Source organism: Microcaecilia unicolor, chromosome 5, assembly GCF_901765095.1.
Source record: "Microcaecilia unicolor chromosome 5, aMicUni1.1, whole genome shotgun sequence".
Taxonomy (NCBI): Eukaryota; Metazoa; Chordata; class Amphibia; order Gymnophiona; family Siphonopidae; genus Microcaecilia; species Microcaecilia unicolor.
In genome coordinates this window covers 295983972-296000649 of record NC_044035.1, presented here as the reverse complement: position 1 = coordinate 296000649, position 16678 = coordinate 295983972, and the positions used below count along the sequence as shown (strand labels likewise).

General features: G+C 42.8%; 1 protein-coding gene across 2 annotated transcripts in view; it reads left to right on the top strand.

The window, feature by feature from the left end:
* The window catches only part of NFATC3 (nuclear factor of activated T cells 3), a 304320-nt gene extending 288130 nt beyond the window's left edge, over positions 1 to 16190 (top strand). For both annotated transcript variants that reach the window (XM_030204303.1, XM_030204302.1), the window contains exon 10: positions 13953 to 16190. In XM_030204303.1, coding sequence (XP_030060163.1) covers positions 13953 to 14059 — 107 coding nt within the window. In that variant the 3' untranslated portion in view covers positions 14060 to 16190. The remainder of the gene's footprint in view (positions 1 to 13952) is intronic.
* Positions 16191 to 16678: the final 488 nt, after the last annotated feature.

Sequence of the window (16678 nt, the reverse complement as noted above, 5' to 3'; positions counted from 1 at the left end):
CAGGGGACTTGCTGCAAAAGGATGAATGGAGGCGGCAGGGGACAGAGGAGCATGGATGGGCATGGATTGGGATGGCAGGGCTCAGGAAGAGAGGGCAATTGCTGGAAAGGGATGAATGGAGGGGGCAGGGGACAGAGGAGCATGGATGGGCATGGATTGGGAGGGCAGGACTCAGGGAGAGAGGGAAATTGCTGGATAGGGATGAATAGAGGGGACAGATGGGCATGGATGGAAATGGATTGCAGGGCAGGCCTCAGGGAGAGAGGGCAATTGCTGGATAGGGAAAAATGGAGGGGCCAGGTGACAGATGAGCATGGATGGGCATGGATTCGAAGGGCAGGACTCAGGGAGACGGGAATTGCTGGATAAGAATGAATGGAGGGGACAGATGGCCATGGATGCATATGGATTGCAGGGCAGGCCTCAGGCAGAGAGGGGAAATGCTGGATAGGGAAAAATGGAGGGGCCAGGTGACAGATGAGCATGGATGGGCATGGATTGGAAGGGCAGGACTCAGGGAGAGGGGAATTGCTGGATAGGGATGAATGGAGGGCACAGATGGCCATGGATGCATATGGATTGCAGGGCAGGCCTCAGGCAGAGAGGGGAATTGCTGGATAGGGATGAATGGAGGGGCCAGGTGACAGAGGAGCATGGATTGGAAGGGCAGGACTCAGGGAGAGGGGAATTGCTGGATAGGGATGAATGGAGGAGACAGATGGCCATGGATGGATATGGATTGCAGGGCAGGCCTCAGGCAGAGAGGGGAAATGCTGGATTCGGAAAAATGTAGGGGCCAGGTGACAGATGAGCATGGATGGGCATGTATTGGAAGGGCAGGACTCAGGGAGAGGGGAATTGCTGGATAGGGATGAATGGAGGGCACAGATGGCCATGGATGCATATGGATTGCAGGGCAGGCCTCAGGCAGAGAGGGGAAATGCTGGATAGGGAAAAATGGAGGGGCCAGGTGACAGATGAGCATGGATGGGCATGGATTGGAAGGGCAGGACTCAGGGAGAGGGGAATTGCTGGATAGGGATGAATGGAGGGCACAGATGGCCATGGATGCATATGGATTGCAGGGCAGGCCTCAGGCAGAGAGGGGAATTGCTGGATAGGGATGAATGGAGGGGCCAGGTGACAGAGGAGCATGGATTGGAAGGGCAGGACTCAGGGAGAGGGGAATTGCTGGATAGGGATGAATGGAGGAGACAGATGGCCATGGATGGATATGGATTGCAGGACAGGCCTCAGGCAGAGAGGGGAAATGCTGGATACGGAAAAATGGAGGGGCCAGGTGACAGATGAGCATGGATGGGCATGGATTGGAAGGGCAGGACTCAGGGAGAAGGGAATTGCTGGATAGGGATGAATGGAGGGGACAGATGGGCATGGATGGATATGGATTGCAGAGCAGGCCTCAGGCAGAGAGGGGAAATGCTGGATAGGGAAAAATGGAGGGGCCAGGTGACAGAGGAGCATGGATGGGCATGGATTGGAAGGGCAGGACTCAGGGAGAGGGGAATTGCTGGATAGGGATGAATGGAGGGGACAGATGGGCATGGATGGATATGGATTGCAGAGCAGGCCTCAGGCAGAGAGGGGAAATGCTGGATAGGGATAAATGGAGGGGGCAGGGGACAGAGGAGCATGGATGGGCACACACACACACTCTCTATCACACTGTGTCTCACATACACACTTGCACACACTCTCATTCTCACATACACACTCTCTCACAAACACACTCTCTCTCTCACACACTCACACTTTCACGCTGACTCTCAAACAGTCACTCTCACATACACTCTCCCAAACATACACACTCCGAGGAAAACCTTGCTAGCGCCCGTTTCATTTGTGTCAGAAACGGGCCTTTTTTACTAGTCTGTACATAAAACGCTACCTCAACATTCTGAAGACAACCTGCTGAAGCCATCTGCAAAATCCCTAAACAGTTCGTAAGTTCATGGTGGTGAAGCCATCCAAATCACCATGTCTCTCTGCCCCTCCCTCGAGGGCGGAACACAGAGAGTAAAGGGATCCATAAAGGCACCCCTACCAGCTGGCAACCCCCTCCAACAAACAACGACCCAGGCAGAGGGAGTGTTTCCGTATTCCTCCCCCTGCCTAGAAATCGCTACAGACTGCTGGCAAACTTCCCAACCACACGACCACAAAAGCCACCCGCAACCCCCCCCCCCCACACACACACAAACACACACACACACATAAACATACACACACACACAAACACAAACGTACACACACACACAAACGTACACACAAACACACACGCAAACACACACACGCAAACACACACACACAAACACTCAAACACACACACACACACGCAAACACACACACACACACACACGCAAACACACACACACAAACGCACATGCGAACACACACACACATAAACACACACAAATACACACAAATACACACACACACGCAAACACACACAAATACACACACATAAACACACACACACAAACAAATGCAAACACACAAACAAACGCAAAAGCACACACACACACACAAAAGCACACACAAACACACACAAAAAAACACAAAAACACACACACACACATAAACACACACGCAAACACACACACACAAACGCAAAAGCACACACAAACGCACACACACACGCAAACACAAACACACACACAAACGCAAAAGCACACACAAACACACACACACGCAAAAGCACACACAAACGCACACACACGGAAACACAAACAAACACAAACGCAAAAGCACACACAAACGCACACACACAAACTCACACGCACACACACACACAAACGCAAAAGCACACATAAACACACACACACACAAAAAAACACACATAAATACACACACACACATAAATACACATGCAAACACACACATAAACACACACAAATACACACACATAAACACACACACACACAAATACACACACATAAACACACACACACGCAAACAAACGCAAACACACAAACAAACGCAAAAGCACACACACAAAAGCACACACAAACACACAAAAAAACACAAAAACACACACACACATAAACACACACGCAAACACACACACAAACAAACGCAAAAGCAAACACAAACACACACGCAAAAGCACACACAAACGCACACGCAAACACAAACAAACACAAACGCACACACACACAAACTCGCACACACACAAACAAACACAAACGCACACACACACAAACTCGCACACACACACACAAACGCAAAAGCACACACAAACACACACACACATAAACGCACACACACACACAATAAAACACACACACACATAAATACACACACACAAACACACACACACATAAATACACACAAACACACACATAGACAAACACACACACACACACATAAACACACCCAAACACGCAAAAGCACACCCAAACACGCACACACACACAAACGCACACACAAACACATGCACACACATAAACACAAACACACACGCAAACACAAGCGCAAACACACATACATAAACACACACACGCAAACACACACACATAAACACACAAACACACGCAAACGCAAACACACACACATACATAAACACACACACACACATAAATACACACACACGCAAACACACACACATACATAAACACACACACACACATAAATACATACACACGCAAACACACACACACACAAACAAACAGCCTCGACGGTGCACCTCTAAGTGCCCCCCCTCCGCCGCATCGCCACAAGAACCCGTGCAACGGGGCATCAGAAAGCCCCTACCCCCCTTTGCCGCATCACCCAACCCCTCCTCCGCCGCTTCACCAAGCCCCTCCCCCCCCCCACATCGACCGCCTCGCCACCCGCGACCGCTAATACAAACTCTGTCCGGCGGCTGCTGCTGCTTCTATTCAGCAGCAGCAGCCCGTACATAAAGAAAACAAACAAAAAAACAACCTCCTAAAACACACCTCCATAGAGAACCATCTCACATTGGCTGACGTCTCTGCAGCCGCTCCTCCTCTCCCCTCAACGTCAGTCCCCTGCCAGAAGACCCCGGAGAAACGCCGAGACGTCAGAGGGGAGAGGAGGAGCGCATGCTGAGATTTCAGCCAATGTGAGATGCTTCTCAATGGAGGTGCGTTTTAGGAGGATTTTTTTTGTTTGTTTTCTTTATGTACGGTGCTGCTGCTGAATAGCAGAAGCAGCAGCCGCCGGACACAGTTTGTATTAGCGGTTGTGGGTGGTGAGGGGGTTGATGAGGGGGGAGGGGCTTGGTGATGTGCCACGGTGGGGGGGGGGTTCGGGTGATGCGTGAAGGGGGGGACAAGGGGCTTTCTTTGGGTGCTGCGCCGGCTGGGGGGGAAGGGGGGGTCTCGCTGGACATGGGTGGCTGGAAGGAAGCAGGGGGAGGGGACGGTCGCTGCACGTGGGTGGCTGCAGGGGGGGCAGGGAACAGGGAGATAGGGATGGGGCTCCACACACCACATGGGTGCCTGCAAGGGGGACAGGGGATACAGGACGGACACTGCAGGGCAGGCAGGGGGACAGAAGGGTTGGTGGTCATCAGGGGGGACAGGTGAGTCGATGGGCATGGCTGGCCACAGGGGAGGAACAGGGAAAAAGGAGAGGAGTGTCCTCAGACATGGGTGGCTGCACAGGAGAGGAGGGTCGCTGGACATGGGTAGCTGCAGGGGGGGCAGGGGGACAGAAGGGTCGCTGGACATGGCTGGCTGCAGGGGGGACAGGGGAGAGAGGAGGGACGCTGCACATACGTGCCTGCAGGGGACAGGAGGGATACTGAGGCGGGGGGCCTGAGACCACATGGGTGGCTGCAGGGGGAGCAGGGGAGACAGGAAGGACGCAGCAGGGGGAGAGGAGGGTTGATGGGCATGGGTGGCTGCAGGGGGATGCTGGACATGGGTGGCTGCAGGGGGAACACGGGGAGAGGAGGGTTGCTGCACATGCCTGGCTGCAAGGGGGCAGGGGTGAGGGAGGGGGTGAGGGGGTTCCTCACACCACACACACAGTCACTCATTCTCTGCCACATACACTCTCACACACTCACTGTCTTTGTCCCTCTCTCTCACACAGTGTCACACAGAATCACAAACACTGTCTCTCACACACACTCTCTCTCACACATACACTCTCTCTCTCTCTCTCACACACATTCTCTCTCTGACACACACGCTCCATCTCTCACACACGCTCTTTCTGAAACATACACTCCAAGGAAAACCTTGCTAGCGCCCGTTTCATTTCTAACAGAAACGGGCCTTTTTTACTAGTATTTAATATTTGATTTTACTACATAAGTAGTTTAGAGTGGATTGCATGCCAAAAATAAAAGATTCCACATGGTGCATCAGATTAAAGCAGCTACCATATCTAGTGTTTTTGCACTGAGATCACATGTATGATTATCTTCCTCCTGGTGCAAAGAGCTCAAGCAGTCAGAAAAGTACGATTTTGGAAGCTACAGTGGCTGACCTGGACGGCTGAAGCTGATAGAAAGGTGTATAGAGGTTACTTTCAGGGATATAGTCGAGCATTACCACCTCTCCTGTACTGCTTTGCAGGAGCAATGTAACCAGAAAAGAGAACATCACCTGTCAAGTTCAATTTATTTGATATACCACTAATTTTCAAGGAGAAATTTAAGTGGTTTACAATGAGTAAACTAAAAATTAACGCACAAGAGACATAAAACAACACACAATACAAGAGGGTAATGGGAAGAGGAAAGATTGCATGTCAACAAAAGGAATGATGGGGGGAAAGGAAGAAACAAAAGGAAAGTGGAAGCCATCATGCTTACATGCCTGAGATTAAGACTCAAGAGAAAGCTAAAAGAAGCGGGAAGACCAAGGAGAAATAATGGGCCTTTAATTGAGATTAGAAACTGTTGAGGGACCTCTCAAGATGTAAATACTGGTTAGTTGACCGGAGGGATTGTGTAGGGGCATAGGGAATCAAGAGAAGCCAAAAAGGGTAGGCCAGGAAAACGGATACGGTAAGATAAGATATTAGTGTCGAAAGGGATCCTATAAGCCACAGGAAGCATGTGTTCTGCAATAACACATTCAGGCAGACCAATAAGAACAGAGTTATAGTAATCAAGCTTAGACAATAAAAAAAAAGAGAGTAGGAAAATACACTGTCAGTGGAAGAAAGTGATCCTGTAACTTGGACTGCTCGTCAGATGCTCTTGCACTGAGGATGCAGCTTTAGGACTGTGTGTCCAATGGGTAGTGATAGGATGGTCATTGGTGTTAGTGATTCAACCATAGGAGCATAGATAGCTGGGTAGCCGGCGACCTTGAACATCACTTGGTAACTGTGCTGTCTTGTGCTGTTTTTGTTTAATTACTAGTTTGCCTAAATAAAGGGAAAAAAATGTTCAAAATGCTCTGTTGCCAACATGCTTATTAGTATTGTATGTATATTTCTGTTTTGCGTTTAAAGGCAATCTGTGGCTAGGGATTCCCATTTGTGAGGACTCGTATCCTGCTTGTCTTCAAAGAACGCAGACAGTTAACAGGTGTTCTCCTAGGCTAAAGCTTTCCCCTCCCCCATCTCCCCAAGACATTGGCTTCTCTTTGTTACAGCTGTAAAATGAACTGTGGTGGCTCCACACAGCCCAGTGGTGTAACACATACTGTTTAGCACTCTAGAAAACGCTACAACTTTGTAAACACTGCTGTAACTTAGGCATTACCCAATGACATCACCAACTTGTGAGGACTGATATCCTGCCGTCCTTGGAGAATACCTGTTAGAAGTAAACAACTTAGCTTTATTGTCCATAGAAGTGATTTTGTCATTTTTCTTTACTTTTTCTGGAAGTACGACTGATACATGTCAAACAAGTCATGTTTTTTTTTTGTTGCTTTTGCTTTTTTATGTATTTATAACTTTGAAAATACAGTCGTAAGTATACGCCTTGTTCGCCTTGATTTTTTTTTTTACTCCTCCCCCATATTTTTTGTGGTCTAAGGAGGATGGTAGTTATTTCTTCTGAGTGATTAAGTTCACTTTTTCACTAAGTTGCTACAATTCATGTTTATTCAAGCAAGTCATGTTTTATTGAGCATGTGATACGAAAAAGAAAGATGACAAAACCTACAGCTGTTGGAAAATAGTGTTCCATGTTCTATAGAGTTTACTGGTCTGGGAAAACCTGGAGGAAAGCAAGTAATGTATGCTTCCTCCTGAATCCCTAGTTTTCTCAGTCAGATGTAGTTGCAGTAAGAGGTCTCTATAAATCACAGTTAACAGCTTTTATAAGAGGCAGATAAAGCTTTACCTAACTAAATTGTGTAAGATTTAATTTATTTGATATACTGCCTATAAATTAATATTACCTAAGCAATATAAATAGGGATGACTGTAACAGTGGCAGGCCTAGGTTACAGAAGAATATTATAATAAAATATCACTATAAGACACAGAATGCAGGAAGGGAGGTATGAGAAGACTATATACAAGTGTGAAAATAAAATCACTCGTAGTAGTAGTAGTAGCCAGAGCATCAGCAAACAGAATGAGCAGGGGGGTCAGGAATGGCTCAACAGTTAGACAATCAGTTTGCTAAGGGATTGGCAGTGGACTACAGTCTTCAAGTCTTGTCACAGATTTTCTGTTGAATGCAAGTGTGGGCTTTGATTGGGGCACTTGAGGACTTTCACTGTCTTGCTAAACCACTCTGTTTTTCCCTTGACACTGCCTAGGATCATCATGCTGATCAGTGAATCTAAGTCTGTTGCAAGTGAAATAACTTTACAGCAAACCACCATGATTTACTGTAGGAAAGGTGTTAGCAGAGTGATATGCTGTATATGTCACACATATCACTGAATACGTATTAAGAACAAAATGTCCCACTTCAGTCTCATCAGACCACAAAATCTTTGCTCACGTGTGTTCACTGTCTCCTAAGTGATTTTGTGCTTTGCAAGACATCATATGGCTTTTTTTCAGCTGTGTCATCCTCCCATACAGGCTCTGTTGAACACTGAGCATTTTCCCCCATCTCAGTCAGAGACTTCTGCAGTTCTTTTAAATTAAACTTAGTCCACACAGTCACTTTTCTTGGTGGTTTCCTTACCCAGTGCCTACTAACTTTAGAGAGACGACATGATCAAGGGAGTGTGTTGGTTGTACCAAACTGTTTGTACTCTAGAGTGGCCCAAGGGATATTCAAACACATTGAAATTTTCTTATAGCCCTTCTCCCAGTTTCTACTTTTGAATAACTTTATCCCAGAGTTTTTGATGGCTCTGTGTTTGACATGTTTAGGCCTTTGCTTCAAACACATTTAATACAACATAAGCTCTTAATTCTTTAAGTTTTTCAATCAGCCCAGCTACTGTGATGGGATACAAGTGGGCTCTGTTTAACTTGTTATGGGTGTAGGTAAAGCAGTTTTGAAAACTAAGCTAACTTTGGACTTCCTATGACAAACGATGTGATGAATTATACAGTCAACACTTTTTGGTTTCTTATTCTTAGTTACTCTTTGAAATATTTCTGTAATTATTCTTTCATGCAGAATGGGAAAAATGTATAAGGTTGCGAAGACTTCCACAAGGCACTGTAGATACTCCTGGGGGAGCTCAGCACAAAAATTAAAAAAAAATTCTGTGCTTGATATTTTAAAACTCTGCAAATTTCTGTGTACTTAAATGTTGTCAAATATCACAGCCTAAAACACTAATTATTTTAAAATGCAACAGAGAAAAAAGTTCTTCTCAAAGATGCAAAATTCAAATTAATCTTTATATATACTTTTCCCCAGAAATACAGTGTAAAAGTATGTAATATGGCCATTCTTGATTGCTTCCCGATCCCCAGCCTGATCCCCTTGACTGAAGGCCCCTTTCTAGTCCTGTCTCCATTCTGTTTTCTCTAGACCTGACTCCCCCCACCACCACTGCATCTCACCCCGCACATGCCTTACCCCCACCTCTGCTCCCCTGCTCCTCTCCAGACCCAGTCCAATTATGTTCTCTTTCCCTACTTCCAAAGATTCATTCTTTATTTTCTTCCAAGCATAATTTTCTTTGTCCTTTTCTGCTCCTCCATCCCATCTTCCAAGCCTTGGCACTTGAGTGGAGGAGTAGCCTAGTGGTTAGTGCAGTGGACTTTGATCCTGGGGAACTGAGTTGATTCCCACTGCAGCTCCTTGTGACTCTGGGCAAGTCATTTAACCCTCTATTGCCCCTGGTACAAAATAAGTACCTGAATATACGTAAACTGCTTTGAATGTAGTTGCAAAATCCTCAGAAAGGCGGTATATCAAGTCCCATTTCCCCTTTCCCCTTTCTGCTAGTTCTTTCTGCTTTTTCTCCATGTCATCTAAGGCAGGGCTTTTAAACTGCAGTCCTAGAAGAGTACAAACCAGTCAAGTTTTCAGGATATCCCTAATGAATATGCATAACTAGTATACAATCGAGGTTCATTTAATTCCACTGTAGTTATCTCATATAAATTATACTTTTTTAAACATAACTATGCACATAATAGTCTTGGCTCTTATAATTTTATTGTACTACAAATATCAAATACAAAACCTTCCCTATATTAAACAATAAAACACACATTTTTTCCTAATCCAATTACACCTCTTATAATTTAGGATACTTTCCATTGTTACTTGTGGATTCCAAACTAGTAGTGGTTCAAGCTTCACAGCCTTCATAACCCACTTTCAGTTGGCATCTCAGTTACTGTTGCGACTTATCTTCAATTGTAGTAACTATGTTGAAACTTTCTTGTAAATCACCATCATCAATCTTCAACTGTGATAATGTCCACTGTATTTCTTGCTAACTTCCGGCTTCCACAGTGTCATTGTCCAAATGTTAAACTGCCAGATCCTTGTTCCAGTGTAGCTTAATGTCATCAGCCTGTTATTAACAACACAACATGGTCCATGTTTCGCTATTGCGTCTTCAGGGATTCAAACTATAATAATATACAAACAGAGGGTAGGGTTAAATGGTTAATTCTCTCAGTAGAGGAGAGTGAACAGTGGAGTGTCGCAGGGATCCTTACTGAGACCGGTACTATTTAACACATTTATAAATGATATGGAAATCGGAACGATGAGTGAGGTGATCAAATTTGCAGATGATTCAAAACTATTCAAGGTTGTTAAATCACGTGCGGACTATGAAATATTGCAGGAAGACCTTAGGAAATTGGAAGATTGGGCATCCAAATGGCAGATGAAATTTAATGTGGACAAATGCAAGGTGATGCACATTGGAAAGAATAATCTGAATCACAGTTACCTAATGCTAGGGTCCACCTTGGGGGTCAGCGCTCAAAAAAAGATCTGGGTGTCTTCGTAGATAATACGCTGAAATCTTCTGCTCAGTGTGCGGCGGCGGCAAAAAAAGCAAACAGGATGCTAGGAATTATTAGGAAAGGGATGGTGAATAAGACCAAAACTATTGTAATGCCTTTGTATTGCTCCATAGTGCGTCCGCACCTTGAATATTGCATTCAGTTCTGATCACCATAATTCAAAAAAGATATAGCGGAATTAGAAAAGGTTCAAAGAAAAGCGACTAAAATGATAAAGGGGATGGAACTCGTAAGAGGAAAGGCTAAAGAGGTTAGGGCTCTTCAGCTTGGAAAAGAGACGGATGAGCAGAGATATGATTGAGGTCTTCCAAATCCTGAGTGGTGTAGAATGAGTAGAAGTAAATCGATTTTTTTTACTCATTCCAAAAGTACAAAGACTAGGGGACACTTGAAGTTACATGGAAATACTTTTAAAACAATTAGAAGGAATTATTTTTTCACTCAACGAATAGTTAAGCTCTGGAAATCTTTGTCAGAGGAGGTGGTAACAACGGTTAGCATATCTAGGTTTAAAAAGATTTGGACAAATACCTGGAGGAAAAGTCCGTAGTCTGCTATTGAGACAGACATGGGAAGCAACTGCTTGCCCTGGGATTTGTAGTATGGAGTGTTGCCATGATTTGGGTTTCTGCCAGGTACTTGTAACCTGACTTGACCACTGTTTGGAAAACAGGATATTGGGTTAGATGGACCATTGGTCTGACCCAGTATGGGTACTCATATGTTCTTATGATATGTTCATTGCTTTTACTGTTTAACTAGAGTTCACCACATTAAAATCATAAAATCTTTTGCGTTTACCTATTTATGAAAACTCTCTGCCTGGATACAAAGAACTGAATGCTCCAACAGTAATGCCCCACAGCTCGCCACCAGCGAAAAGATGCTGACGCCTGCACATAGGAACGCCAATGATTCTCAACGGACAAAAGCAGTGAATGTTTGTATATTATAGTTTCAACCCCTGAAGACGCAGTAGCAAAACATGGACCATGTTGGGTTGTCATTAAAAGGCTGATGACATTAAGCTACATTAGAATAAGGATCTGGCAATTTAACGTTTAGACAATGACATTGTGGAAGCCAAAAGTTGGCATGAAATATAGTGGACATTATCACAGTTGAAGATTGATGACAGTGGTTTACAAGAAAGTTTCAACACAGTTACTACAATTACAGATAAGTCGAAACAGTAAAGGAGTTGCAATTTGAAAGTGGGTTATAAAGACTGTGTAATCTTGAACCACTACTAGTTTGGAATCCACAAGTGACATTGGAAAGTATCCTAAATTATAAGAGGTGTGATTGGATTAGGAAAAATGTGTTTTATTGTTTAACTAGTAAAAAAAAGGCCCGTTTCTTAACACAATGAAACGGGCGCTAGCAATGTAATGAGTTCCTGCCATTTATGTTTCCACGGTTGTATTCTGAATATAATTGTTGTTTACATGTGTAAGATTTCTTTATATACAGTATTTTTTGTGTAAACTATGTTACAATGTGGTAAAAGTTTTCCTTGTTCAGGCCCTTCAATCAGTTTAACAATCACATCAGAAGAGCTCCTTACTCGTGAGAATGCAACATACAGTTGCCCATGTGAGAGACTGAGAGTGACTGTGTTTTACAGACAGTGTAAGAGAGAGATACACAGAGTGATTGAGTGTGTGTGTGTGTGTGATGTCTGTGTGTGTGTGTGTGTGTGTGTGTGTGTGTTTGAGTGACAAAGTGATTAAATGTTTGTCTTCCGTTCTGTGCACTTGCCTCCACTGATGTTCATACCTCCCTGTATATGATTGTTTGTTAGAGATTCAATCCACTCCACTTCCCTCCTCCAAGTTCCGTTCTGTCTGATTGATTCTTCGTTCCTGTGACATCGCGTTTGTTTGGCAACTATGCAGCGTTCCGTTTCCTCGACTTGAGGGCGGGGACAGTGAGAGCCAATGAAACGCTGAACTACAGACTTATGAACCCTACAGTGCCACAGAGTCAGCTTCAGAATGTTGGAGGTGCTTTTTATTATATAGGATATAGGGAAGGTTTTGTATTTGATATTTGTAGTACAATAAAATTATAAGAGCTAAGGCTTATTACGTACATAGTTATGTAAAAAAAAAAAGTAATGAATATGCAAGAGATATAGTTGCATACAATGCAATATATTTTTAAAACATTATGCACACCTTTGAGCTGATGTAAAACCCCATGAATATTCTTCCCTATACACATATGTTCTCTTTTCTATAATGAGGAATATACAAGTAGATTTTAGCCCTGCCCAGACTGTCTGTTGCCTCCTTGAAATCTTTGCATAGTATGTATCCTCACATGTAAATAGCAGCTTTCTGAAATCATGTAAATGCTGCTGTTTACACATGGATGTGTTTCTATGGCCACAGTCTTGAAAATGTAATAGGACAGAACAAACAAGAAGGATCATAATGAATTCATTGTGTCATCTGATTATTTTAAATTTTCTATTCTTCTTCTGCTGGAAGCTATCTCTTGTTTCCCTCCCCTTTCTGTCCCCAAATTTTCTCTTAAACCAATTGTTACTGTTGGTTCTCCTGTTTTATCAGTTTGATACTGATGGCAGTTAGAAATCAGGAACTCATTTTAATCCTCTTTTCTGTTTGATTTTGGTATTCAATATCCGAGATAGTGTTTGTTTTTAAAGTGTTAAGGTGTCCTAATAATTAGACATTAGTTATTTGGTTTATTTACTCCTGGGAGAATTCTGTGCAAAATATTTGAAAATTCTGCAAAATTCTACGCTGTTTATTTGTCGTGTCTATTTCCCCATCATGAGGCCTGAAATTTCCTCCTATTTCTCTCTTCAAACTTCAGCCTCCCCCACCCTCCCCAATGGCACACTCACCTTTGACTGCCCCCCCCCCCCTTCATTATTCATTGTATTCCTGGAGCTGGCTCTTCCCTTCCCCAGCAGAGATCGTGCGGCGGCAGGAGGAGGAGGAAGTGAACTGCTGCCCTTTGGGTTACTTCCTCCTTCTCTGCTGACTTAGACTCGACTCCTTATGTGAACCGCAGGACCCCCGCAGTTCACATAAACAGTCTGCTGTGTGATCTCTCTGGGGAGAGGGAGAGAGCCAATGCCGGCACTGAGCAGAATTCTGCACTGCGCAGTTGCGCAAAATTCCCTCAGGAGTTACTCTGTTTATCTTTCTTATGAGTTGATGCAAGCATTACACTAATTCATGTAATAGTAGAATGTGTACTGCTCCTTTAATATGTCGTACTGCTGTAAAACAGCTGGGAGGAAGCAAATGAAATTAAAGCAGTAAGGTTAGTAGGCCTAATAAGAGAGAGTTACAGCGCTTATGTGTGTGATGATCCTGTTCAAGAAACTTGAAAAATGTTGTCATGCTTGAACATCTACAAATGATCTGGGTATAAATGCTAATAGAAAAAGTTTTAGGTCTGGTTTTCTCATTCCATCCTTATGTGTTCTTATATAGGCATCAATATAGAAATACTAAGCTTCCCGTAAACAAAGAACCAAATTTTAGGTTTTGTTTATATACATCACTGCATTACAGTGTATTAATTTACATTTTTTTTTAATTTTTCAGTGAATGAAATAATAGGAAGAGACATGTCACATGGTGCAGTGTTGTCAAGTCAGTCTCCGCATGGGTGCCCTGGCTCGCAGGAGACGGGAATGTCAGATAAAGTCTAGCAGTGACTGAGAGACACAAATATAACCACCTGTCAACCTTACGGTTTGCCCTGACTGTTTCTTCTGCAGCTCCTCCTCTTGGACTTATTGTGCTTCCAACTCTGTGGCCTTTATGAACTGGAACCATGGATCCTTTTGTAGCCCGTTTAATGGATTCTAATTTAAATGCTGAAATGGAAAATAGTTCCTCACTTGCTGTAAAAATTGACACTTTCGATGGACACAGAAGCAACACAGGATATTTGAAGTGTTTAAATATTACCAACAAGCTATGTTTGATGTTTTTTCTGGCCTTCAAATAGAACACTTTTATATTGAGCACCAAAAGTATGTTATGTTTGTACATATAACTTTCTTAGGTAATACAGTGCATAGGGCAAAGATTTAATACATGTCTTCAGAGTGCTGCTTCACTTTAGAAGGAATAGAACTGTTACAATTCATAAAGTACTGTTTTTCAGGCTTTTTGAAGAGCTTTTAAACCTTCATGCTTCAAAGATTAACTTTTGTGAAAAATTTTCCTGGGGCAAAAATACCTGTCAGGCAGTGCCTCAGAAGTGGTTATGTTTATGAACTACATAGAATTTGTGTGTGTGGGGGGGGGGGGGGGGGGATTTCTTAAGATCATAGGAAGCAAAGCCAAATGTACATCTGCATGTCTCCATAAAGTTAAAATGCTGTGTGATGGCAAAGAAACCATTCCATCAAAGAAGTACGTTAAGATTATGAATATTACATTCCAGGTTTTAATTGTTTTGTAAATTTATAGATAATGTTTTGTGTAACTTTGGTTAGCACAGACTGCTTTCTGAGCTAGCTTTTCTTAAAAATGTTATTGAGTAAATTAAATGCAACTGTGGGATTTTACAGTTGCTAGAAAGAAGCCTTATTTCAATGCCACTTAACAGTAGATGTGGGAAATTAAGTGATTAGCAGAGGACTGCAAAGTTTTTGCGTGTTGTAGTTTGGAATAGTATATGAAATTCATATGCCCACTTTGTCCTTGAATTTGATATGCTAGTACCTATTCAGTGAAACTGCTGATTTTCTTATTTATCTCTGTGTTAAAAAGTTAATTTTGTGTCTGCTGGCCATCACACCAATTTTGTTTTGCTTTCCAGCAAGAAATTAATACATTTGCAATTTAGTCACCACTTAAAATGATGCTTCTGCGTGTTCTGTGCATAAAGATAAGGGCATCTTTTAAATACAGGTTTAGTTGAGCAAATTGCATATTTTACTAGTAAAATATTAGTTTGAAATTCTGTAAACCATTCTCCACCTGTCCCATCCCCTCCATGCATAACAGTTCTCTTGAATTCCTGAATGTTGCCGTGTTTGGAAGATCATCATAAATTACAGTACCTGAATTTGTATTTAATTCACAAAGTTTGTCATACATACAAGTCAGATACAGTGAGTATTGGTACTGGGGCTCATTTGCTGATATGGTTCTTACAGTGGTCTAGACATGTGTAGAGGGTCTGTCTGTCTAATAAGGATAGTGATACTTTTAAGGAATACTGTGTGTGCTTTATTCCATCCTGTATCTGAAATACTATATAATAGAGAGGGCACAGCTTTCTTTTAAATTGCCAGTTCAACAGGCCAAAATCTTTCTGTTGATCAAGTATTAATGATTGTGAATGCATATAGTGCATCTTAAGCTCTTCACCCACCATTAAAAGTAATTTATCATGTTCCAGAAAAATAAAATGAGAACAGGCTATATGTTTCCTGTACTGGGAACTTTATTAGAGCTGAATGGGAGGCATTCTTACTGATTAGAGTCCACTGCATCCATAAGGATGAAAGCAGGAAAGAATGAACACTAAGAGCACTCTAAAGTGTCTTTTAGGTTTTAAATAAAACATTTCAACTGGTGTAGTGCTGCTTAATGGCATTATACACAAACAACAGGAAGAATATTTATTTGTATTGCTAAACCGAACTCCTTGATTTAACAGCTCTTTTGATTAACAGTATCCTCTTGAAGAGTTCTGGTTGGCATAAACTTTAATGGAACGTGTTGTGATTTTGTGCTGTAATACAATTAAGGCAACAAGAATATCGTAAGAACATAAGAACAGCCATACTGGGTCAGACCAGTGGTCCATCCAGCCCAGTATCCTGCTTCCAACAGTGGCCAATCCAGGTCACAAGTACCTGGCAGAAACCCAGTTAGTAGCACCATTCCATGCTACCAATCCCAGGGCAAGAAATTGCTTCCCCCATGTCCATCTCAATAACAGACTATGGACTTTTCCTCCAGGAACTTGTCCAAACCTTTTTTTTTTTAACCCAGGTACGTTAACTGCCAGACCTAATATGAAGTGGTATGTCCACAAAACTTACACTTTTACTGTTTGGGGAAATAAACTGAGAAGATACCCATAAATTACAGAATATGGTGGAAGAAACATGAAATGAAAATATTTCTTAGACATTTTAGGCCATAATGAACAAAACACTCTTCTATACTGAAAACTGTATGCCACATAATACCTATGGGGCCTTTTTTACTAAATTGAGTTAAACAGCATATACTGTTACTACTTGAGTGTGGTAACTATTACCACAATGGCTAATTTTAACTGTATGCTGTGTTAAAGGACGAGA